The 21,519-nt window shown below is 39.8% G+C and overlaps 1 protein-coding gene across 1 annotated transcript in view; it reads left to right on the top strand.

Annotated features, from left to right (window-relative positions):
- FCHSD2 (FCH and double SH3 domains 2) overlaps positions 1–21,519 on the top strand; it is a 212,201-nt gene that overhangs the window by 78,548 nt on the left and 112,134 nt on the right. The window contains exon 4 of the mRNA XM_024572547.4: positions 16,748–16,824. Within this exon, the coding sequence (XP_024428315.2) occupies positions 16,748–16,824 (77 nt within the window). The remainder of the gene's footprint in view (positions 1–16,747; positions 16,825–21,519) is intronic.

Below are 21,519 nucleotides of genomic sequence, written 5' to 3'. Positions count from 1 at the left end.
ACACACAAGTACTAAATCAGTAAAAAAAAAAAGTTTGAGCAATGCTTGTTTTTTCTTTAATGACTTATTTTTTAAGAGCTATTTCAGCTTCTCACCAAAATTAGGGTGGAAGTAGAGTGGTTTCCTGTATACCACCTACTCCCCACAACTACAATCTCTCACATTATCAACATCCCCCAGCAGAGCGGCACCCTTACAAGTAGTGAGCCTACACCCACCCATCAAGTCACCTAAAGTCTGTGATGTACATTAGAGTTCACTTTTGGTGTCGCATACCCAGTGAGTCAGGACAAGTGTATAATTATATATGTCCATCACTGCAATATCCAGAGTAGTTTCACTGCCCTAAGAGTCCTCTGTGCTCTGCCTGCTCTGCCCGCACCTCCAACCCCACCCACCGCTGATCTTTTTGCTGTCTCCGTAGTTTTGCCTTCTCCCAATGTCGTGTAATTGGATTCCTATAGTATGTAGCCTTCTCACGTTGGCTTTTTCACTTACTAATATGCACTTAAGTTTCCTCCATGTCTTTTCATGGCTTGATAGCTCATTTATTTGTAGAACTGAATAATATTCTGTTGTCTGGATGTACCGCAGTTTATCCATTCACCTACTTATGGACATCTTGGTTTCCTCCACGTTTTTGCAATTATGGGTAAAGCTGATACAAACATCATGGGCAAGTTTATGTGTGGACATGTTTTCATCTCCTTTGGGTAAAAACCAAGGAGTGTGATTACTGGATCTTACGGGAAGGGCACATTTAGTGTTGTAAGAAATCCCAAACCGTCTTCCAAAGCAACTGCACTGTTTTGCACTCCCACAAGCAATGTATGCGAGTCCGGGTTGTTCCACATCTTCGTCAGCATTCAGTGTGGTCAGTGTTCCACATTTTGTTCTAAAAGGTGAGTAACAGTATCTTGTTTAATTTACATTTCCATTATGGCATGTGATGCGGATTGATGATAAGATGGTAGAATGATAAGTTGATCTATCATCTGCTTCTTTGCATCTGTTTATCTTCTTTGGTGAAATGGTCTCTTAAGGTCTTTGGCTCATTTCTTAATTAGGTTGTCTGTTCTCTTATTGCTGAGTTTTAAGAGTTCTAGATATATTTTGGTTACCAGTGCTTCATTAGATGTGTATTTTGCAAATATTTTTTCCCAGTCTGTTGCTTCTCTTCTCATCTCTTGATATTGTCTTTCAAAGAGCAGAAGTTTTTAACTTTAATGAAGTCTAGCTTATCAATTGGTTCTTTCATGTTATATGTAAAGAATCATCACCATTCTCAAGGTCATCTAGGTGTTCTCAGTTATCTTGTAGGAGTTCTATAGTTTTGCATTTTACATGTAGGTCTGTGATCCATTTTGAGTTAATTTTTGTGAAAGGCATAAGGTTTGTGTCTTAATTTCTTTTTTTTTTTTGCTCCATTTCCTGCTCTTTCATCAAAGATCAATTGATTATATTTATGTGGCTGTATTTCTGGACTCTCTCTTCTGTTCTGTTGATGTATTTATTCCTTTACCAGTACCTCACGGTCTTAATTAATGTAGCATTATATTAATGCCTGAAGTCGAGTAGGGTCAGCCCTCCAACTTTGTTCTTCTCCTTCAATATCGTGTTGGCTCTTCCAGGTCTTTTGCCTCTGCATCCATATGAACGTTAGCATCAGCTTGTCATTATCCAGGGGATAAATCGCTGGAATTCTAATTGAGGTTGCATTGAATCTATAGATCAAGTTGGGGAGACCTGACATCTTGACAACATTGATATTGGTTCCTTTTGCCCTCCCCCTGGTAGAGCAGGTAGGGTTTTTCTTTCTTCTGATATTACAGTGGGAACCTGGATGAGGTCCTGAAAGTAATTCTCACAATATTGAGGGGTTCACCCTGTGACTGTGCCCCCTGGCGTGTTTAACTCAGACCCATTCACATACAGCCTCCAGTACCGTTCGTGCTTTCCCTACCTAGCACTGGTTTCCGAGGAGGCTTCTGCTCTGGAGTCTGCACCAGTTAAGCTGCGACTCCCTGTATTCACCTGTCCCATCTCCAGTCTCGGGGCAGTGGTTTGCCCTGTGTCTTCCCTCTTACATCTCCAAGAAAAGCTGATGATTTTTTAGTCTCTTCAGCTTTTTACTTGTTGTTAGGGTGGAATGGTGACGGTGGGCTCCTTACATGGGGAACCAGAAACTGGAAGCCCCACCCGAGGACTGGTGATTGTCTTTCTATCATCATGTGACTTGGTGAATTGTTTTTCTCTTTTCTATACTTGGGTTAGCTTCCAACTTTATCCTTTGCCCTTTCTATGCCGTGAAATATCTCTGAGAGTTTCTTTCTTCCTTTCTTTTTTCTTCTCTATTCTTTTCTTTTCCCCCCTTTCTCTCTCCTGCCATCCACTTCACCACACTCACATTCTGCATTCATGTCAGTGTGCTCACCTCCACGCTCTGACTGCACACCTGGAGTCCCCCGAAAGGCAGCGCCGTCAGCATTCCCACAGACAGCTGTTTCTTCTCTAGCTGCATTTACAGTTGGTTAGAATTTCACTCCAGCATTATCACTTTTTGTTTCTCTGCTGCACTTTCATCTTTGTTGGCTAATTCCCTCTTTTGGTTCTTCATTTTTGTAAAGTGTCATGTGGGTTTATCACTGTAAGATGAAGAGGCAACCTAGCTACGTCTTTACTGCCTGTGTGAACTGAGCAACAGACGCACAGCGATTAGTCCCTCACAGACTTGGAAAGAAGCGAAGTGATTGGTCGCTGATCATGATATACAGCTGTCGTTTGCAGTGATTGGTGGACCAAAGAGCTAGCAGTTAATTCTGTACATTTATGTTAAATATGAGTAACTAAAATTCAAACCGTGTTGTTGGGGGAGTGATAATTTAAACTGTAAGTAACTGAAATTTATGCACATGGGACCGTGCAAAGTGAGGACTGCCTGCACCTCTCCCCGTCAGGTGCCTCCAGTCCTGTGGTGGGTGCAGCATTCTTGTCTTGTTCCTGGTCTCAAAGGAAGGCCTTTTCATCTGATCGTTCTATGATGCTCGCTGTAGAGTTTTGTTGTTTTTTATCTATCAGTTTATGGTATCCTCTTCTATTCTTTGTTTGCTAAGAACTTTGATCATGAATGGATGCTGAATTTTATCACATGTTTTATCTATTGAGACAGTTACATGATTTTTAACTTTTGTGGTAAATAATACTGTTTTTTTTTTCTAGTGCTAAGCCATGTTTGCATTCTTGGGATAAAACGCACTCAGTCTTGATGTTCTGTCATTTTTATACATTGTCGGATTCCGTTTGTTCATGAATGAAATTGGACTGTAATTTTCCTTCTAATGTTTTTTCCTCTTGAATTTTGATGTCAAGGCTTTATAAAAATGATTCCCTTCTTTCTCCTTCTTAAAGAATTTCTCTAAGTTGTAATTATTTCTTTTCTTCGTTGTTTGGAAGTTCTTACTGGTGAAGCCACGTGTAGCCTAGAGATTTCTGTGTGAAGATTTAAAATTATTTATTTTCTTTAATGGCAGTATGACTGATAAATCTATTTTTTTCTCATGTCAATTTTGGTAAAATAACATTTTTTTCCTAGAATTTTTTTGTTGGTCAAGTTTATTGGCAAATTGCTCATAATAACTTGGCATCTTTCTTTTATTACATGCAGCTCTGTAATTTCTTTTTCATTCCCAATGTTGATTTTTTTTATGCCTCAGTTTTCTTGGAGTAGCCTCACCAGCAGGTTGCCTGTGTTAATAGTTTCTTCAGGAAATTAACTTTTGACTTTGTTGATCTTCTCCATTGTATGTTTTCTATTGACTCATTCATGATTTTATCTTTTATTTCCTTTTTATTTTCTTTGGAATTAGTCAGCTATTCATATTTTTAACTTCCTGGAGAAGGGAGGAATGCTCGAATTGTTGATCTCTGGACTTTCCTCTTTTTGAGTATAAGTATTTAAGGATATGTTTCTCTCTAAATTGAGAGCATTCCGTAAGTCTTATTATGTAATGTTTACTTGTTTAGTTGGAGAAATTTTCTGACCTCCATTGTGACTTCTCCTTGGACCACTGAGTTAATGTCTTTATTTTTTAAATTTAACTTTTGGTTACAGTTTACATACAATCTTATATTAGTTTCAGGTGTACACATAGTGATTAGACATTTATGTACCTTATGAAGTGATCACACCGGTAGGTCTAGTACCCATCTGACACCATACATCATCCTCATTCCGAGACTCAGTGTGATGAAATAGCCTCTAACTGGAATATATGTAAGTGGGGAAGAGGGCATGGCGAATCAGGTCCTAATTTGTAAAGCTCCTGCTTAGAAGAAGTATATAGAATCCATCATGTCTACTCTCATTTCGTCAGCCAAAGTAAGTCACATGGCCAGCCTGGTATCCCAGGGGTGGGAAAGTCTCCTTCCTTAGAGAGGCAGGGGGGTAAGCCCCCCAACTATTGTGGCTTTTTACCGACAGCCTCACTGAGATGTAATTCACATACCATAAAACTCACCATTTTAAAGTGTACAATTCAGTGGTGTTTAGTATATTCACAGAGATGTGCACTCATCACCAAAATCAATTTTTAAAAACATTTTTGTCACCCCCAAAGGGAACGCTGCACCCATGAGCAGTCACTTCCTATTTTGCCCCCAGCCCCCACAGCGCTGGGCAGTCACCGGTTTACTCTCTGTGCCTGTGGGTTTGCCTGTTCCAGACGCCTCCTGTGAGTGGAATCAGACAATGTGTGGTCCTTCGTGACCGCCGCCTTTTACCTAGCTTACTGTTTTCGGGTTCATCCACGCTGTATCATGCACTCCATTCCTTTTTACTGCTTAATTATACCCCATTGCCTAGATATACCTGTGGATGTGCCACATTTCATTTATCCATTCATCAGTTGGGTTGTTTTTACTTCTGGGCTGTTATGAAGAGAACTGCTATAACCGTTCATGCACAGGTTTTTAAGTAAACACATATTTTCATTTCTCCTGAGTATACAACTGGGAGTAGAATTGCTTAGGCCATTCGGTAACTTTAACATTTTCAGAAACTGCCAAACTGTTTTCCAAAGTGGCTACACCATTTTATATTTTTACCAGCTATGTATGAGGGTTCCAATTTCTCCATATTCTCACTAACTCTTGGTATTGTCTGTCTTTTTTCCTTTTCTTTCTTTTTTTTTTTTTACTTTAGCCATCCTGGTGGGGTGGTAGGGAATGTTTTAATCAGTAAAGTATAGTTTACCACATTCAATGTATGTATACCTACTGTATACCTGCATCTGGATGTACAGAAAACATTTTTAAAGAATCAGGCATTTGTCTCACTTGAGTGTAGAGACTGTGACTTACTCATCTGTTTGAATTTAGGGCCGAGGAATGAATAATTGAATGAATGAACATGTTAAAGTAAGGGTTTGATAAATGCTATAAGAAACACAAGCAAAACACTTTGTGAGGGTTTACCACAAGGAATAATAATTTGAGAACTGGAGCTAAGTCATTTTTAGGAGAGTTTTGAATATGAATTTATGTCATGAACAGTGAAGTTTATGTTAGCTTAATCTCATATCTGTAATGCTATTGAGGTGAAAGAAGTTATCTACTTATGGTTGGTTTAACCGTAACAGCAGATGTATTCTTAATTAAACATTTAAAAATTGGTAATGTCATATTTTAAAAATATGTATTTGATATCTATGAAGAATATCATAATCTCTGTTTTTAAGCTTTTGAGAAAAATCCTCCCTTAAATAGCATGACATGATTTCTGGAAACTGTTGAGTGCCGTATAGGTAGATGAAGTAGTAGCATCTTAGCCTCTTGTTAAATAAAGCCGGTAATGTCCCTTCATCTCACAGAGAAGGGATTTAAGGGGTGAATGTGTAAAGAGAGGTAAGAAAAAGGAAAAAATACTGTTCTTGAATCCTGTAGAATCAAAAATCCAACAGCAATAATATTTGAAATAACTTTAATTCCAGAGAGAATTGAAAATCTGGTGTTAGAGCAGATAACTAAAAACTGCTAGTTAGAAACTAAGGAATCTGATGACATTCTGTAATCAAAAACAAAACCCCCAAACTATGGTGAGACAGCGTTAATTAATAAATGCTAGGTGACAGCATTCCCTCATCAGCGCTGTACTTCAAACCCGAGGGGTTTCCACCTTCAACCTGTGTCTTTATGCCCCTGGATGAAGATGAAAAATGCTTTACATATATGGAGGAAGAATGGTTCTTACCCCAGCTTTGCCAGAGAATATTTATTTCATACTTACAGGATGCAGTGGTCAAAGTTAATGCATTCCTGTACATGTCTTGTTGGCAAGGGAAGGAGTAAGCAACAGAGGACAGTTGGTGTTGTTAAGGAGGCAGAGCTGCCTCTCAAGGAGAGCTTGGGGGGAAAAGTGTGTAATAAGCTGTGCATGGTGTTTGAGAAGTACACCTCAAACACGAGTGTACATGCATGCGCAGACGGACACGACTCCCACCCCAGCCCAGTATGTAGCCTTCTTCCACTGAGTAATATGTGTGAGGGTTCCTCCAGCTCTTTTAATGATGTGTGTTTGTGTGTGTGTGTTTGTATATCTCACATATTATAGTTGTGCCCTTAGTGAAAACACTCTGCTTCCAGGAAAAAAAAACCTGCTTGTTTTTCCACATGACTGCAGAACAATTATAGCTTCTAGGAGCCCTTCTCCTATTCCTGGGAAAATAGCTGGGTTGGCTGGTATTTGCATAATCGTCTTTAGGGCTATTGTGGGTGGGTCTGGGCTGCGGACACAGGGCCACAGACTGGCCACCTGTCCAGAACAAATGGACTCGGCCTTTGTACAGCATTATTATCTGTTTCTCCACAGTGTTGTTTCTGAGTCATGAATAATTTGATTAAATATTATAAAGCTATTATTTAGGAAGTGTTTGTGTTGAACTTAAACCTTGCACCTTGGGGAGAGAGAAATTCCCTGCGTGCTCCACTGGCACGACGACGTGTTTCCACACCCGCTCCCGCAGAGTTGTGTGTCTGCTTTTGTGAAGTTGTCCTCATGAATATTAATTAGGAGTGTGAGAATTTAAAAAGAAACTTCAAAATGATTTGTAGTCATCTTATAAATTATAAATTAAATGTCTTTTCTAGGAGTCGATTTCACTTATGTGGAATAATTAATGAAATATTTAAAGTCAGCAAAGGAAGAAGAGATATCTGTGGTCTTGAAATAAATACTAACCAGTCCTACTTCATTCATTATCCTTGATAATTAACCTCTTTACTCATTTAGGAAGTTTTTGTCCTAATAATGTGTACATTGCTATGTTAACTAATTTTGTCAATCATTTACATTCAGCGTGTGATAGAAAATTTCTCAGTTTTTTAAAAACTCACGTGTGACGGTGTTGACGTTTCTTGTACATAACGGCCAACCGAATTGAATTTTCATGTGAGAATTAACTGTAATTGATAGACCCTGTACTCACGTTATGTAAGAAAAATCGCGGGATCAAGCAAGTGCTCCATGAATCAGGAAACATTTCTTTAAATTACTGGCCGGTTACTTTTGGGCAAAGGTTACATGGTTTCGACAGTGACCACTTCTCTTAGTTCTCATTAAATGCACATGAACGAGCGAGGGGCTGAGTGCTGCTAGGAGACGTTTTGATCACCTGTAGGATTCACATCAGGTACTTTGTACACGTCATTTCCTTTGATTATTATAACTGTCGTTAGAGATAGATGATATTATACTTACTAAAATCCACTTAATTTTTAGCAGTTGTAGGTTTAAAGTAATTTTGAGCAGCAAGTACAGAGTTCCCCCACATCCTCAGTCCCCGCACACGCACGGCCTCCCCCACTACCGGCGTCCCACAGGGGAGCCTGGTTACGGTTGTCACGGCCGCGGGACCTGCATGGGCGCGTCATCACTCCAAGTCCGCCTCAGGGTTGACTCCTGGTGCTGCAGGTTTTGTGGGTTTGGGCAAATGTATAATGACATGTGTCTGGCATTGTCATATCGCAGAATAGTTCCACCATGCTAAAAGTCTTCTGTGCCCCCCTCTTTGTTTCCTCCTCCCCACCTACCCCCTGGAAACCACCGACCTTCTCCTGTCTCCATAGTGTTGCCTTCTCCGAACGCCATGTAGTGGGAATCACTCAGTATGTACCTTTCAGATCAGCTTTTTTCACACAGTAAAAGGCATTTAAGGTTCCTCTGTGTCTTTTCATGACTTGAGAGCTCACTTCTTTTTAGTGCTGAATAATATTCCATTGTCTGGATATGTGACACTTTGTCCGCTCACCTGCTGAAGTAGTATCCTTATGTTACAGGTGATGAGGCAGAGGTGACATCAAGTGCCCTGCCCGCGTTCACGTGTATAGTCCATGTCCGGGCTGAGACTAGAGCCCATGAGGTAGCCCGTGGTCCCCAGAGTAGGTGGCCCACACCCCGGGGTGTGCGAGAGCAGGGTGTCTACACGGAGGGCTCTCCAACGGCGCCCTGTCTGCTTGCCTTCGTGCGTTGTACCGCACAGCAGTTTTCATCTGATTAACTTGATTTACAGATGGCGTTCTCTAATGAAAAGTAAACTGTTTTGAAATAACTAAGGCTCAGGCACTTGAAATTATTATTTGCTTCTTGATTTGATGCCTTCCTGTTTCTGCTTTAAAGAAGGAACTGCTTTTACAGCTGTCTTGAGGTCAAGCATGCAGTTCAGCCAAACAGGCCGATCTAATACTTTTCCTATTGTTGAAAAACAGCAGCAACTGGCTTGTTCCCCCCGCCCCCCGCAATTAAAACCTTTCTGTCAGAGAGGTATACGTTTCATACAAATAGTTATCAATTAATCTAGGTCTTGAAACATAACTTTAACAAAATATTGAAACACATTACAAATTTTACAATGTTTAGTGACTTTTTAATATTCTTAATAAGGCAAAATTACATAGATTTTGCTCTAAAAATTGAGAAGCCATAATTTATATTTTTCAATTGATGTTTCAATATTATAAAGTAAACTCCCCCAAATTCAGTTACCAACAAATAATATTAATCTTTATTAGAAGATGACTGTAACACCCAGTGGAAGAGTGTTGCTTTTCTTACTAGTAGCTTCCAGTGATTTGGAAAGAAAATTTCACAAAGTGTGGGGGAAAGGAAAAACGTTCATAGAAGTATAGCCGTCATTTCTTGGTTAAACAATCTAGATCTGCACCATGGACAATGAAGTGAAAGCTGTTAAAACAGTAGAAGTAACCTGAGTCAGTGCCTTTTAATTAGCAGGGTTTTCTCTTAAAACTTGCATTGAGATTAAAGCTTGCTTATACATTTCTTTGGGAATAAATGGAGGGACTCCCTAGGTGAAAACAAGACTGGAGGGGTGAAAATCAGTGACGTAAACTTGAAAATGATGGAATAGCTGACATTTAATATTTAACACTGGGTGGATTAGGCCTTGTGCCTTTTTATTCAACAGACTTCCAAGTTATATACTCATATTGGCAACAGCATCATATAAACTGGACATTGAACATTTCCTCTCTGTTTAAGTCCAGCAAGATTTATGCACATACTTGCCCTTATGAAATCGTCATAGTATTCAGGGGAGAAGTGAGCAGAGTTCAGGCAGGTGCTTTATGTCTCTTTCGTATATGAAAGCCCACACCGTGAGTTTTGTGTAAGTGTAGTGACTTAGGGTGATACACCACCGTTTCAAGGAAATACGTTTTTAAATGTGTTGTAATGATTCTATTGTAAGTACTGTGGTAGCAATGGTGCTTTTATTCTGAAGTGAGTAAAAGAATGATGTTGGAGAGTCTTTCTTAAAGAGAATAACTTCGTGTAAAACTGCTTTGAGAGTAGGTATCTCCCGGGCACTAACAAAATCATTTCACTATATGTATAAAGCACCAGCTTCAAAGAACAAGCTAGATGCGTACAAGGTAAAATTTACTCCGCCACCCCATCTCCACATTCCCCTGCTATTTTTTACATCACCAGTTTTTCACCTGAGTTGTGCCAGGCCCTTTTTCCTTTCTCAGTCGGTCAAATTCCTATTTGTTCTTTCAATTCTAGTTCTAATATACTCAAGTTCACACAGGTTTTCCTGACATATCACTTTAGGAGAGATAGTGGCTTTTCCTCTTCTCTTGTACTTCTGCTAAACCTAGTATTATTTACATTAAGTCCAACAACTTTTTCTGTAATTAAATAGCCTCCCCCTCCCTGGGGGATATACCATCATCCATCCAGTTGTATAAGGTCAAAATCCAAAGGGTTATTTTTGTTGTCTCCATTCTTCTTACCTTTTCCATAGCTAGATAGATCCTTACCAGTCAGGTCAATTTTCTCTGTGACGTATTTTTGTACTCGGCCTGGTTCTGTCTTAGGGCCTCCACCACAGTGGAAGATGTTATTATTTCTACCCAAATACTGGGTAGTCTTCTTTGGATCTGGAGAGTCTCTTGTAGATAGCATATAGTTGGATAATGTTATTTTTGTATCTATTCTGCCAATCTGTCTTTTGAATGGAGAGTTTAATCCATTTACATTTAAAGTAATTATTGATAAGGAGGTATTTCTGTCATGTTGAATTAGTGTCTCTTTTGTGTTGAGTTTCTTGCAATGGAATGTTTTAATTTTCTTATTTCCTTTTATGCATATTGTATAGCCTTTTTCTTTGTGGTTACAGTTAACATTCTAAAGTTGTGACACTGACTTGAATTTATACCAGGTTAACTTCAGACGCATACAAAAACTCTACTCCTTTACGGTTTCATCCCCACCCTTGTTATTTATTGATGTCAAAAATTACATTCTTGTGCATTGTGTGTGCAAACACAAAAAATTGGTTCTTAGTATGTAGTAAATGCAGCCAAATGTGGATTTACATACTAAAGTTAACAGTAATCCTAGCTTTTAGACTAACAATTTTTAAAAAGTGTTGCTCTTTTAAATCACGTATAAAACAAAAAGTGGAGTTACAGACTACTTTTACAATAATACTAGCTTTTGTAATTGCTCATATATTTTCCTTTATTCCTTGATACAACTTCAGGTTATGATACACCCTGCGTTTCTCACAAAACAGGCCTAGTGCTTAATTCCTTCAGATTTTGTTTATCTGAAAATGCCTTAATTTCCCCCTCACTCGTGAAGGACATTTTTGCTGGATATAGTATTCTTAATTGACAATTTCTTCCTGTTAGTACTTTGAATATCTGGACCCGCTGTCGTCTGCCTCCCCAAATTTCTGTTGAGAAATCTACTGATAATCTTACTGGCGAGCCCTTGCATGTGGCAATTTGCTTCCCTGTTGCTGCTTTCAAGATTCTCTCTTGGTCTTTAGCTTTTGACAGTTTGATTATAATGTGTCTCCCTGTGGGTCTCTGAGTTCATCCTGCTTGGAATTCATTGAGCTTCTTGGCTATTTATATTCTAGACAAGAAGACATGTGTCAAATTTGATCACTATTTCTTCCTATAATCTCTCTGTCGCTTCCTTTCTCTCCTCCTTCTAGTAGTCCTGCCGTGCATCTGTTGGTCCATTCGATGGTGTCCCAAGGGTTCCTTAGGCTCTGTTTGCTTTTCTTCAGTGGAGAATAGGGCTGCAACAATGGCTGCCCACCTCTCTGCCTCCACCTCCCTGACCAGAAGCAGTGGCCAGTGGTCAGTGTGCAGACCTCTGACATTTGGAGGCCAGGCCCCTGACTGCTCACACTGCACAAAGTCTGCTCCAGGAACAGGTGCTGCCTGCCACTGGGCAGGGAGCTGGGGGTTGGTTACTGTTGAGCTAAGTAAAGAGATAGTCCAAAATTGACCTCACTTACCGTCTAAGCATTCTCCTGGAAGTTGCAAGCCTTTAAGGGACTTCAGAGGTCCAAAACAGTCATATGAGACAAATTATGCCATTGAGCCTGTTGTCTGAGTTAGGACATAGATTCCCGGTGCTTCCTACTGCGCCCTCTTCCCAGGATCCTCACATGCAGGAGCCTTCTAAGTGGGCCTATAACTCAGCAGCAGGCAGGTGGAAGAGATACATAGGGCAATGGAAAATATTTGAAGACTTTCCTTAAGCATGGAGGTGAAGTTCTCTACTGCTATTAAAGTAACTTAATAGTAGTAAAGACAATCATTGTACAATTCACATCAGCGTGAGAAGTGTCCAACTTATGCAGCAGACTTGTTAATTTTTAAGTGTCATTTGCATAATGTTGAGAATTTCATGACAGAAAGTTCTAGGATAGGGATAACGTTTCCTATCCTTTTACAGAGCCATCTGTATGTTGGGGGGAAGAAATGGATGCAGAATAACCTGTGCGAGAGCCATGGAGCACACTCCTGCTCCGCCTGCTGATGTGCATAGTCAAAAGGTTAAGCCATCAGTCCATTTGCCAGTGTCTGCTGAACAGTGGCTCTCTGTGCGTTGCTTCGCTTGTTGGAGCAATATTGAGAGATAAAACAAAGCAGGTCTCACAGAAGACACTGATGGCTTTTTTAAAAGTTGGAATGGGATGTTATTGGATGTTCTAAAGAGTGTATTGATGGTACCTTTTTATGGAAACTACTGTTCCAGCGTAAACTGTATTTGGAAAGTCACATCAACATTATATGTGAGTGATGCTCAGTTAAACATAAATACATTTGTAAGTCTAGTGTGCCAGTTTTAGAGAGGACTGTTGTGGGCTAGAGGAGTGATTTTAAAAACAAAATTACTTTTTGAAATAGCCATATGTTTATTTTCCTTAGCCACTTAATTCGGGTAGATTTTATATCTACATAAGTAAGTCATTTATAAGATGTAGCTTTAAGCATGACATCAAATGGAAACCAATTAAGTACAGAATGCTTTGGGAGGCATGAAATGCTATTTAGGACTTTTCCTGTAATGGCCACAGAGCATTTCTTGAGCGTCCATGCAGATGAGATCTTGAACAGCTGCGTGGAGCACACAGAAGCCGTGATTCCTGCCTCTGTGAACTAACTTGAATACAGTCTTTCATCTAAAGGTCTCACTGTTTGTCTATTTCATGAATCCCTCGTCTCATCTCTGAAGGGCTCATTCAGTTTAATACAGTTCAACTTTGTGGTGCAGAGCTCTAGAAATTGCTGTTGTGACTTATAATGCACAAAAAAGATAAAGTAATTTAAGAATTTTTTAAAGATTTAGATAAAACCCACACTAAAATGGTGGGGCTTTTTTTTTCTTTGCAAAGATTTAGAATAACTCGATTCTGAATTGAAATATAACTAGTTATGTGATCTTAAGCAAATTCTGTATCCTCTTCATGTCTGATTTTCCTGTGGTTATAGCAAAGCCTGGCAGAGTTCAGAAGAATAAATGTTTTGAAATGCCTGTTATGCTCATTTGTTGTATATAATTTAGTCCTGCTCATAATCTGAGGCTCATATCATCGCTCATGTTCTGTATGAAGTGTTCTTCAACCACTTTAGCAGTGATTAAACTGGGAAAAGTCACATATCATTTAGATGTAATGTTTTTTGTATAATGAGGAGGATCCATTTTTTTTTAAGATTTTATTTATTTGTTTATTTATTTTTTAGAGAGGGGAAGGAAGGGAGAAAGAGAGGGAGAGAAACATCTATGAGTTGCCTCTGGTACAGCCCCATCCGGGGTCCTGGCCCACAACGCAGGCGTGTGCCCAGATGGAGTCGGACTGGTGGTGTCCGTTGTGCCTCACCCGCCAGAGCTCATTTAGGTGTAATTTAAGTAAATGTCAGATGATCTTTCCCTCACCTCTGTGCTTATATCCCATTTTGTCATTTATTGGACAGGAACCTGCGTGTTGCCTCCCATTTTATGTTGCATACTTATTCCTGTCCACACATCGTGAGTTCTTTGCATTCAGGGAATGTGACTCATTTGAACCTTCGCAAAAAATTAATATGTAGTGCTAACTTTGGAATAAATTTCTGTTATTTTTTTCATTGCTTTATAGTATACACACATGTTCTCTTCCAATAGTGAAGAATGTCAAATTTGACTTTAATTTTCCAAGGAAATTATTTCTTATATTAAAACTACCTGGTCATAATCTTAGAAATCTGGAATAGTTCCCCCGGTGTTCCCCGCCTTTGAGCATATGAAAATTAAGATCCAAGGAAATTCTGGCTCAACCATTTCTAACTGAGAATGGTAAAAACACAAAGGAGTGTGAGTACTATGCATTAGAAATAAAATAATGTAGGTGACATTTATTCATGCAATAAGTGAGTATTATTGACATCAACTAAATGTTTTTGCTGCTATAGCCTGGAGATAGTGATTTAAAAAAAAAAAGACAAGATTTCTTCCTGGTGGAGTTTATAGTTTGTAAACACACAAAATAATATTTAGCCCTGACTGGTGTGGCTCAGTGGATTGAGCACTGACAAAGGGTCTCTGGTTCAATTCCCAGTCAGGGCACATTGCCTGCGTTGTGGGCCAGGTCCCCAGTAGGGGGTGTGCTAGAGGTAACCAGACATTGATGTATCTCTCCTTCTCTTTCTCCCTCCCTTCTCCTCTCTCTAAAAATAAATAAATAAAATCTTTAAAAATAATAATATTTAAACCAGACAGTAACAGCATAGTAAGGATTATGAATGATTAGGGTGGTACGAGAGAGAATAACTGGCTAGAAGGTGAGGTACTTTGTATACAGTCATTAGAAAAGGCTTCATAGAAAAAGACACAAAGTAACACCCAAAGGGTAAGGAAGTGTCTACATTGTGGTCTCTAAGTATGGTTTCTCTCTGAAAGGACTCAGAATTCCTTGCAAAACTAGCTCACTGAAGATCTGGAATAGGAACTGCAAAAGAAACAAACTATCAAAACCTGTTGTGGTCCCATGATATGGGAGCCAACTTGGAGGGACTCCCACTGGCCACAGGTGTTACAATTAAAAGAATAGTGATGGCAAGAAATCGAAACATGTCTTTTATTCAAAATATATGCATTCATAATGCAACTTTAAAAAGTGATTGTCCACCTTAGGACCCTTTCCTCTGAGATAACCAAATTGTTCAAAAAGAGATTGTTCTTTGAAAAGAATTTTAGCTAATGAATGATAAACCCTTCTACTTTAATGAAATGAAATACCTAGGTAATGAAATTTCTCACATTTTCATACAAACTTTTGAATATTTTGTGTTAGAAAATTTTAAAATAAGTTTAAAGGAAGAGCAGTGAGAATTCAGCGGGTAGGAATGGGAGTGGTGGAAAAATGTTTCCCGCAAATAGGAACAGTGTAAACAAGGTGTAGAAGTGAAAAAATACTGTACATATTCAGGGAAGACTTGGTAATTGGGTTCCCCAAAGTACAAGGTATATAAGTGGCAGTATTTGGGATATGCAGTTATATGTGAGTGCTTAGAATTCACAGTCCCTGGAAATAGTGAAACTAAACTATTGCCAAGTTCAGAAGGAACCTGAGATTCAAAGGAGCTTCTCTACAGTTCCTGCTACTCTTTGGCTCATTGAAATGGTAAACAGAAGCATTCAGCGATGGATTTCATGAAGCCAAAGTGATTTGGCAGCAAACCTTAGTAGAAAGATATCATGTACAGAAAGCAGCATTAAATCTACCTGGGCAATCTCTGCTTAAAGTGTGCAATCTATTAATGTGATTGCTCTTTATCTCAGAATTTTATTTATTCATTTAAAGTTGTGTGTATAGAGATGAGTGTCTCAAAGTCATTTGTAATCCATTACCTGGGGCTCCGATACAGTATTAGAGGACTGCATATATTCCCAGCTAAAGGCAATACGGCCCTGGTTGGTGAAGCTCAGTGGATTGAGTGCTGGCCTGCAAACCAAAGGGTCATCGGTTCAATTCCCAGTCAGGGCACATGCCTGGGCTGCAGGCCAGGTCCCCAGTGGGGGGCGTACTAGAGGCAACCACACATTGATGTTTCTCTCCCTCTCTTTCTCCCTCCTTCCCTCTTTCTCTAAAAATAAATAAAATCTGTTTTAAAAATTAAAAAAAGTAAAGACAATACGTTCTGTATTTAGAATGAGTAGTTTAACCTCATTGCCAACAAAATAGTCTTTGCTGTTCAAATCCTGATACCTCCCATTCCTATTATAGACGAATATTATGTTTTGTCCAGTTTCATGTTGTATGGATAACAGTAAATTGGTGGGCATCTTTCATTGTAAAACTGTTTTTTTTTTTTCATTTGAAGTGACTTGTGCCATGGTGTTATTTAAAAAGCCAAAGCCCTTAAAATCTGTCTTGAAAAGTATTGGCAACACCAAGGTTTATGAATTGATTTTTTTTACAAGCCAGTGTGTCTATCTTCTGATCCCCGTGTTATTACCATTCCTGGTATAGGAAGATTCGGCTGCTGGGCTTTAGAATGCAGCACACGTCACAGCAGAGGAACAGTGGGACACTGAGGTGTCAGGCTGTGTAACCAGAGCCTTGCGGAGGTGACGGCTCTGTTCCCTGTGATGTACCAGAGGCAGTGTGTCTTTATGTCTGGTCAGATGGTTTGGAGAAGGAAAAATGCATTCAGTTTTCAATTTTCGCATCCCTATACTCGCCCTTTTCCTGGAAATGGAAACAAGAGAAAACTGTGACAATAATGAAATAAGATAACAGTGTTCTACCCTTCAACATCGATTCTTTATTTCAGAACAAAATTTATATTTGGAAAGATGGGATTTGCGAAGCACTGTATTTTAGGAAAAGAGTCTCCTGTACAACACAGTACTTACTTTATAAAAAATATGTATTTTTTTAAACAGGGTATCCAGAAGCTGGCTAGTCAATATCTGAAGAGAGATTGGCCTGGAATAAAAGCTGATGATCGGAATGATTACAGGTAACGTAATTAGGTCGTTCTTGCCTGTTTTCTTTAAAAAATGGCTTTGCTGAGAGCCATGTCCCATACAGATAGTGTAGACTCCAGTTTTTCTAATTGCTTCTTTTTTCTGCTGTTTTTAGACAATTTCAAAATTATAAAAGATGTTAACGTTTCACCACATATGTAGATAATCTACATGAAATAGATCACTTTATGTCTTAGACCAAATTACACTTGTGTAATTAAACCCACATACGGAATTTAAAGAGTCGATGACAGCGAAACGAATGACTTCCTCAGCAACCTGCAGAGGAAGCGCATTGCAGCGATAACGGAGCAAGACGGAAATAACGGAACCGCGACCACTGGTTCTTCATTCCACAACAGCTCCATTTGGGAAGACGAGATTTTGTGAGCCTTGGGGAGCGGAGTTTCTAAGTTTGTTTGTTTTTTATAAAAAGGGTATCCAGATTGACTGATTGATTTAAAAATCATGTGTCCAGAAATTGGCCAGTCAGTATTCCCCATACACACTTTAAAGAAAGTAAGTGACAACAGAATATAAATTCTGTCCTCAGTCACCTGTGGATATCTTTAAAGTATTTGTAATCTTGCTGAAAGTTAATATCTTTCTGAGGTTAATTTGGAAGTACTTACTGGCTTTTGTGCTCAAGACCGTCCTTAGTGTCGAGGGAACCAAAAGTGGAAGACGTATCTCGGGGTCTGCCCTCTTGGCGGCGTTAAGACTAACGCCCATGGGACGACAGCAGAGAACCCAGGGCAGTGAGACCCTCGTGCTGACGTGTGTGTGTGTGGTTGCAAGTCTGTGTATGAAGTCATCGGATCACGATCTGGTCCTCAGATAATTCCTTCATGCGGCTAGAAAACTGAAAGTACAGGGGAAACCCTAATAGTTCTTCCCAATTGCAGGAATGACTGCTAACTTGGAAGGTCATGTGATACCATAAATAGGAGATCTGTATAGTTGCCATGCAGAATAATAAAGGAAACAGGAATATGAAAATAAAGATTTTCTTGTGGACTTGCCAATATCTATAAAGTGAGTCCAGGAGGTACATACTCATATAAATTATATAAATGATACTCTTTTTATATCCTGGGAAATTAAGTCTCGGGTTATATGCCTTATTCAAGATCACACAGCCATTTAAACACGCGGTCATTCATTCATTCATTCTTTATCCGTGACACCGATGTGAAATATCCACTACATGCTAGTGTGCAAGTAGACTTCAGGGTCAGAGAGACTAGAGGGCACGGCGCCTGGCCTGAAGGAGCCTACAGGAGACGGCCACTGTAAACAGCTGCAGCGTGCGGCGGTAGTGCAGGCGCATTGGGACCACAGAGGAAAACTAAGCCTCTGGAGCTGAGTCTTCAAGGCTGTGCAGGAGTTTGCCAGGGCTGTGCAAAAGGAAGGCTAAGCAGGAGTAAGTCCTTAAAGGTATGGAGGCATGAAAAAATATAAATGTTAGGTAACAATGAGCAGTTCAATGTGGCTGGTATGAAGTATGAGGGGGGACCCAAAAAGCCCTGGAATTTATTTATAAAAATTGTGTATTTATTCTTACATGTTTAAACTTCAGTCACCTTCAAAGTACGTTCCATTTGGTGCAAGACATCTATTGAGACTTTTTTCCACTGCTCAAAACGTGTCAATTTTGATGCCTTTCAGTGCTTCTGCCGGTTTTTGTTTCACCTCCTCCCTCCACATCGGCAAAATGTTTCCCCTTGAGGACTTTTTTCATCCAGGGAAACAAAAAAAGTTGCTCCCAGTGAGACTAGGTGAATAGGGAGGATGGGGCACAGGGTTTTGGTCAAAAACTGCTGAGTGCTCAGCACGGTGTGAGCAAGTGCCCTCGTAAATTGCCCATCATGAGATGGGCATACATGTTGAAAGAGTCTCCAGAAAAATTCACTGAAGCCGAACACAGCCTCTCACAACAACGCCAGCTGGTACACTGATACAGATGGGTTCCTAGAATACTCACTTAGCAAGGGAAGCTTGTACTACAAGGGGCCCATGCTCCAGATGATAATTCTGGGGTTTTTGGGGTTCCTGGGTTGGAACTTGAGAGTTGTATCATTATGAAGGACTTTGCATATCACAGAATTTCTTTTTTTACACAGAGGATAATAGAACCATTGAAGAGTTTCCACAAGAGGAATAACATGGTCATCTTCACTTAGTGTTAGTGTGAAGGTGGAGTAGAGGGGTGGGTATAAGGAAGACTTTGGAAAGAAGAGCATTGCAGGAGTTTAATCCCTCATCGTCTCTCATTTGAAGCCTGACAATTCCAATAGAAACTAGGTTGTAGGGGAGGTTTCAGAGACACTTAGAAAACTGGAGCCAGAGGACTTGCAATTGATTTGGCAGTTTTGTTTTTTGTGTTTGTCAAATTTGCTCTGAGACAAACTATACGTGATTTTCTATAACAACCAAACTACAAAGTAGGCTTCTAAGTATCTAAAATAGCTCTTGGGACATAGAAAGCACTTGATCAATATTTGCCGACTGAAGAATGAAGTCGAGGGAGGAAGAAGAGGGACTGTAGAACGACTCCTAGGTTTTTTAACTTAGGTGGTGGCACTGCTGTGAAAAAAGACAATATAGAAAGATCGGGACTGAGGGTGGGAATGGCAATTGCCAGTGTTTTTTGTTTGTTTATTAGGAGTTTGTTTTCGTCCTAATCATTTTACATTTTCCTTTTAATTTTTTTTGTATTTACATTTGTGTTGGTAGTTTAAGGTTCCTTATCCAAGAAATGCACCTTTGTGGCACGTGCAACAGTATGAAGTGCCGCTCCCGCTTCTTTCCCAGGCGGCTTCCCCTCGCGTTGCTGCTCCCTTAGAGTGACTGCTGCTAAAAGCATATGGTCTTTTCTTCCGTGCTTTCCTGTGTGATGCATGAGCATGCACAGTTTTGCTGCTTTTGAAGGACTGGAATCATTATACACATATGTTTCCGTGACTGCCCCCGGTTCTCACACTCACTTGAAGGAGTCTAGGCCTCCTTTTGTGTCAGTATGTTCAGGTCCCACATGCTTTTTAATGGCTGTGCGAGGGCCGTAGTATGAGCAAATTGTGGTTTTGTTACCTGTTTCTCCGTTGGTGGTTATTTAGCTTATTACTTTTACAAATAGTGCCGTAGGGGATAACTTGTGTGTGCACATAGTTATGTCTTTGTGGACTGTGAAAGTGCATTTATAGGGTAAATTTGTAGTGGGGCAAGTGCTGGGTCAAACCATTTATATATTTAAAATATTGATATTATAAATTATCCTTCAACTCTGTATCAATATACAGTTTGGGGCAAATCTAGGTTTACAGTTGTGAGTACACAAAATATGGAGTTTATTTTGTATTATTATTTGTTCATTATTGTATTATTTTCCATATAAACAACCATAAAACTACTTTTGCCCCACCCTACATTTTACATTTCTTGCAATTTGATTTGAAATTGCTCATTCCTTTTAATTTTTTTTGCCAGCGGGGCATGTGATCAGTCTTAAAGTTTTTGCCAGCCTGAACAAGAACAGAGACAGAATCATGGATCAGAGTGTTTTGATGGTTGCCAGATGGGAGGGGAAGTGGGGGAGTGGGTGAAGAGGTGAGGGGAGTAAGAAGTACAAATAAGTAGTTACAGAATAGCCATGGAGATCTAATGTACAGTATAGGAAATGGAGTAGCCAAAGAACTTATACGCATGACCTATGAACATGGTATGGGGCTTATCTGATGGATGGGGGGGTGCTGAGTAGAGAGGGGCAAAGGAGGAAAAACCAGGACAACTGTAATAGCATAATCAATAAAATATAATTTTAAAAAATGAAATAAATAAACATAAAAAATAATAAAAATAAAATTTTTGCCAGTCTGACAATACATGCATCATTTAACCACCTTTAAATCACATTAACCCACCTTTATTTGCCTGGAAACTGAACTTCTGCAACACTGCTTTTTCTTGGACCTTCTTAAAAAATCTTTGAGGACAGGTGTCCATTTCTGTCTCCATCTGTTCAGGCTGCTGTAACAAACTTCCACAGACTGGGGGGCTTATGGATACGGAAATTCATTCCCCCCAGTTCTGTGGGCTGGATGTCCGAGCCCAGGGTGCCGGCGTGGCCGGGTTCTAGTGAAGTCTCTTTTCTGAGCTGCAGCTCCTCAACTCCCGTCGTGTCCTGCCCTGGGGAGGGGTTAGGGAGCTCTGTGGGCCCTCTTCACGAGGGCCCTAATCACCTCCCCCAAGCCTTGCCTCCTGATACCATCACCCTTGGGGATTAGGATTTCTGTGTATGAATTTTGGGAGACACAAACATTCAAGCCACAGCAAGTTCTGTCCGTGTAAAAGTTTCTCAAAGTCCCCTCAGTTCTCCAGTGACTGTTTCAAGGACTCTTATCTAGATCCCTGTCTTTAAATATCGCCTGTAAAGGAGTCATGGTGATACGTTCTATCGACTCTTCATCTTGGAAACCACAACGTCAGCTACCTCCGACTTTCACTTCTTTCTAGATCACACCGTTTGTTTTTAATAATGCTATGTTGCTGCCTCTCTGCTTGCAGTCTCTCCCTTTCACACTTTCATTTGCTACAATATCACCAGCCATCTGTATGTCTTTGTAAAATAGGCCGACTGTGATTCCCCTGCTTGAAAGTCTTATTGTTTCCCCTTACCAATAGGATGAAAT

This window comes from Desmodus rotundus, chromosome 5 (assembly GCF_022682495.2).
Source record: "Desmodus rotundus isolate HL8 chromosome 5, HLdesRot8A.1, whole genome shotgun sequence".
Lineage (NCBI taxonomy): Eukaryota > Metazoa > Chordata > Mammalia > Chiroptera > Phyllostomidae > Desmodus > Desmodus rotundus.
Note: the sequence above shows the minus strand (reverse complement) of the source record. Positions and strands in the feature narration are given on the sequence as shown.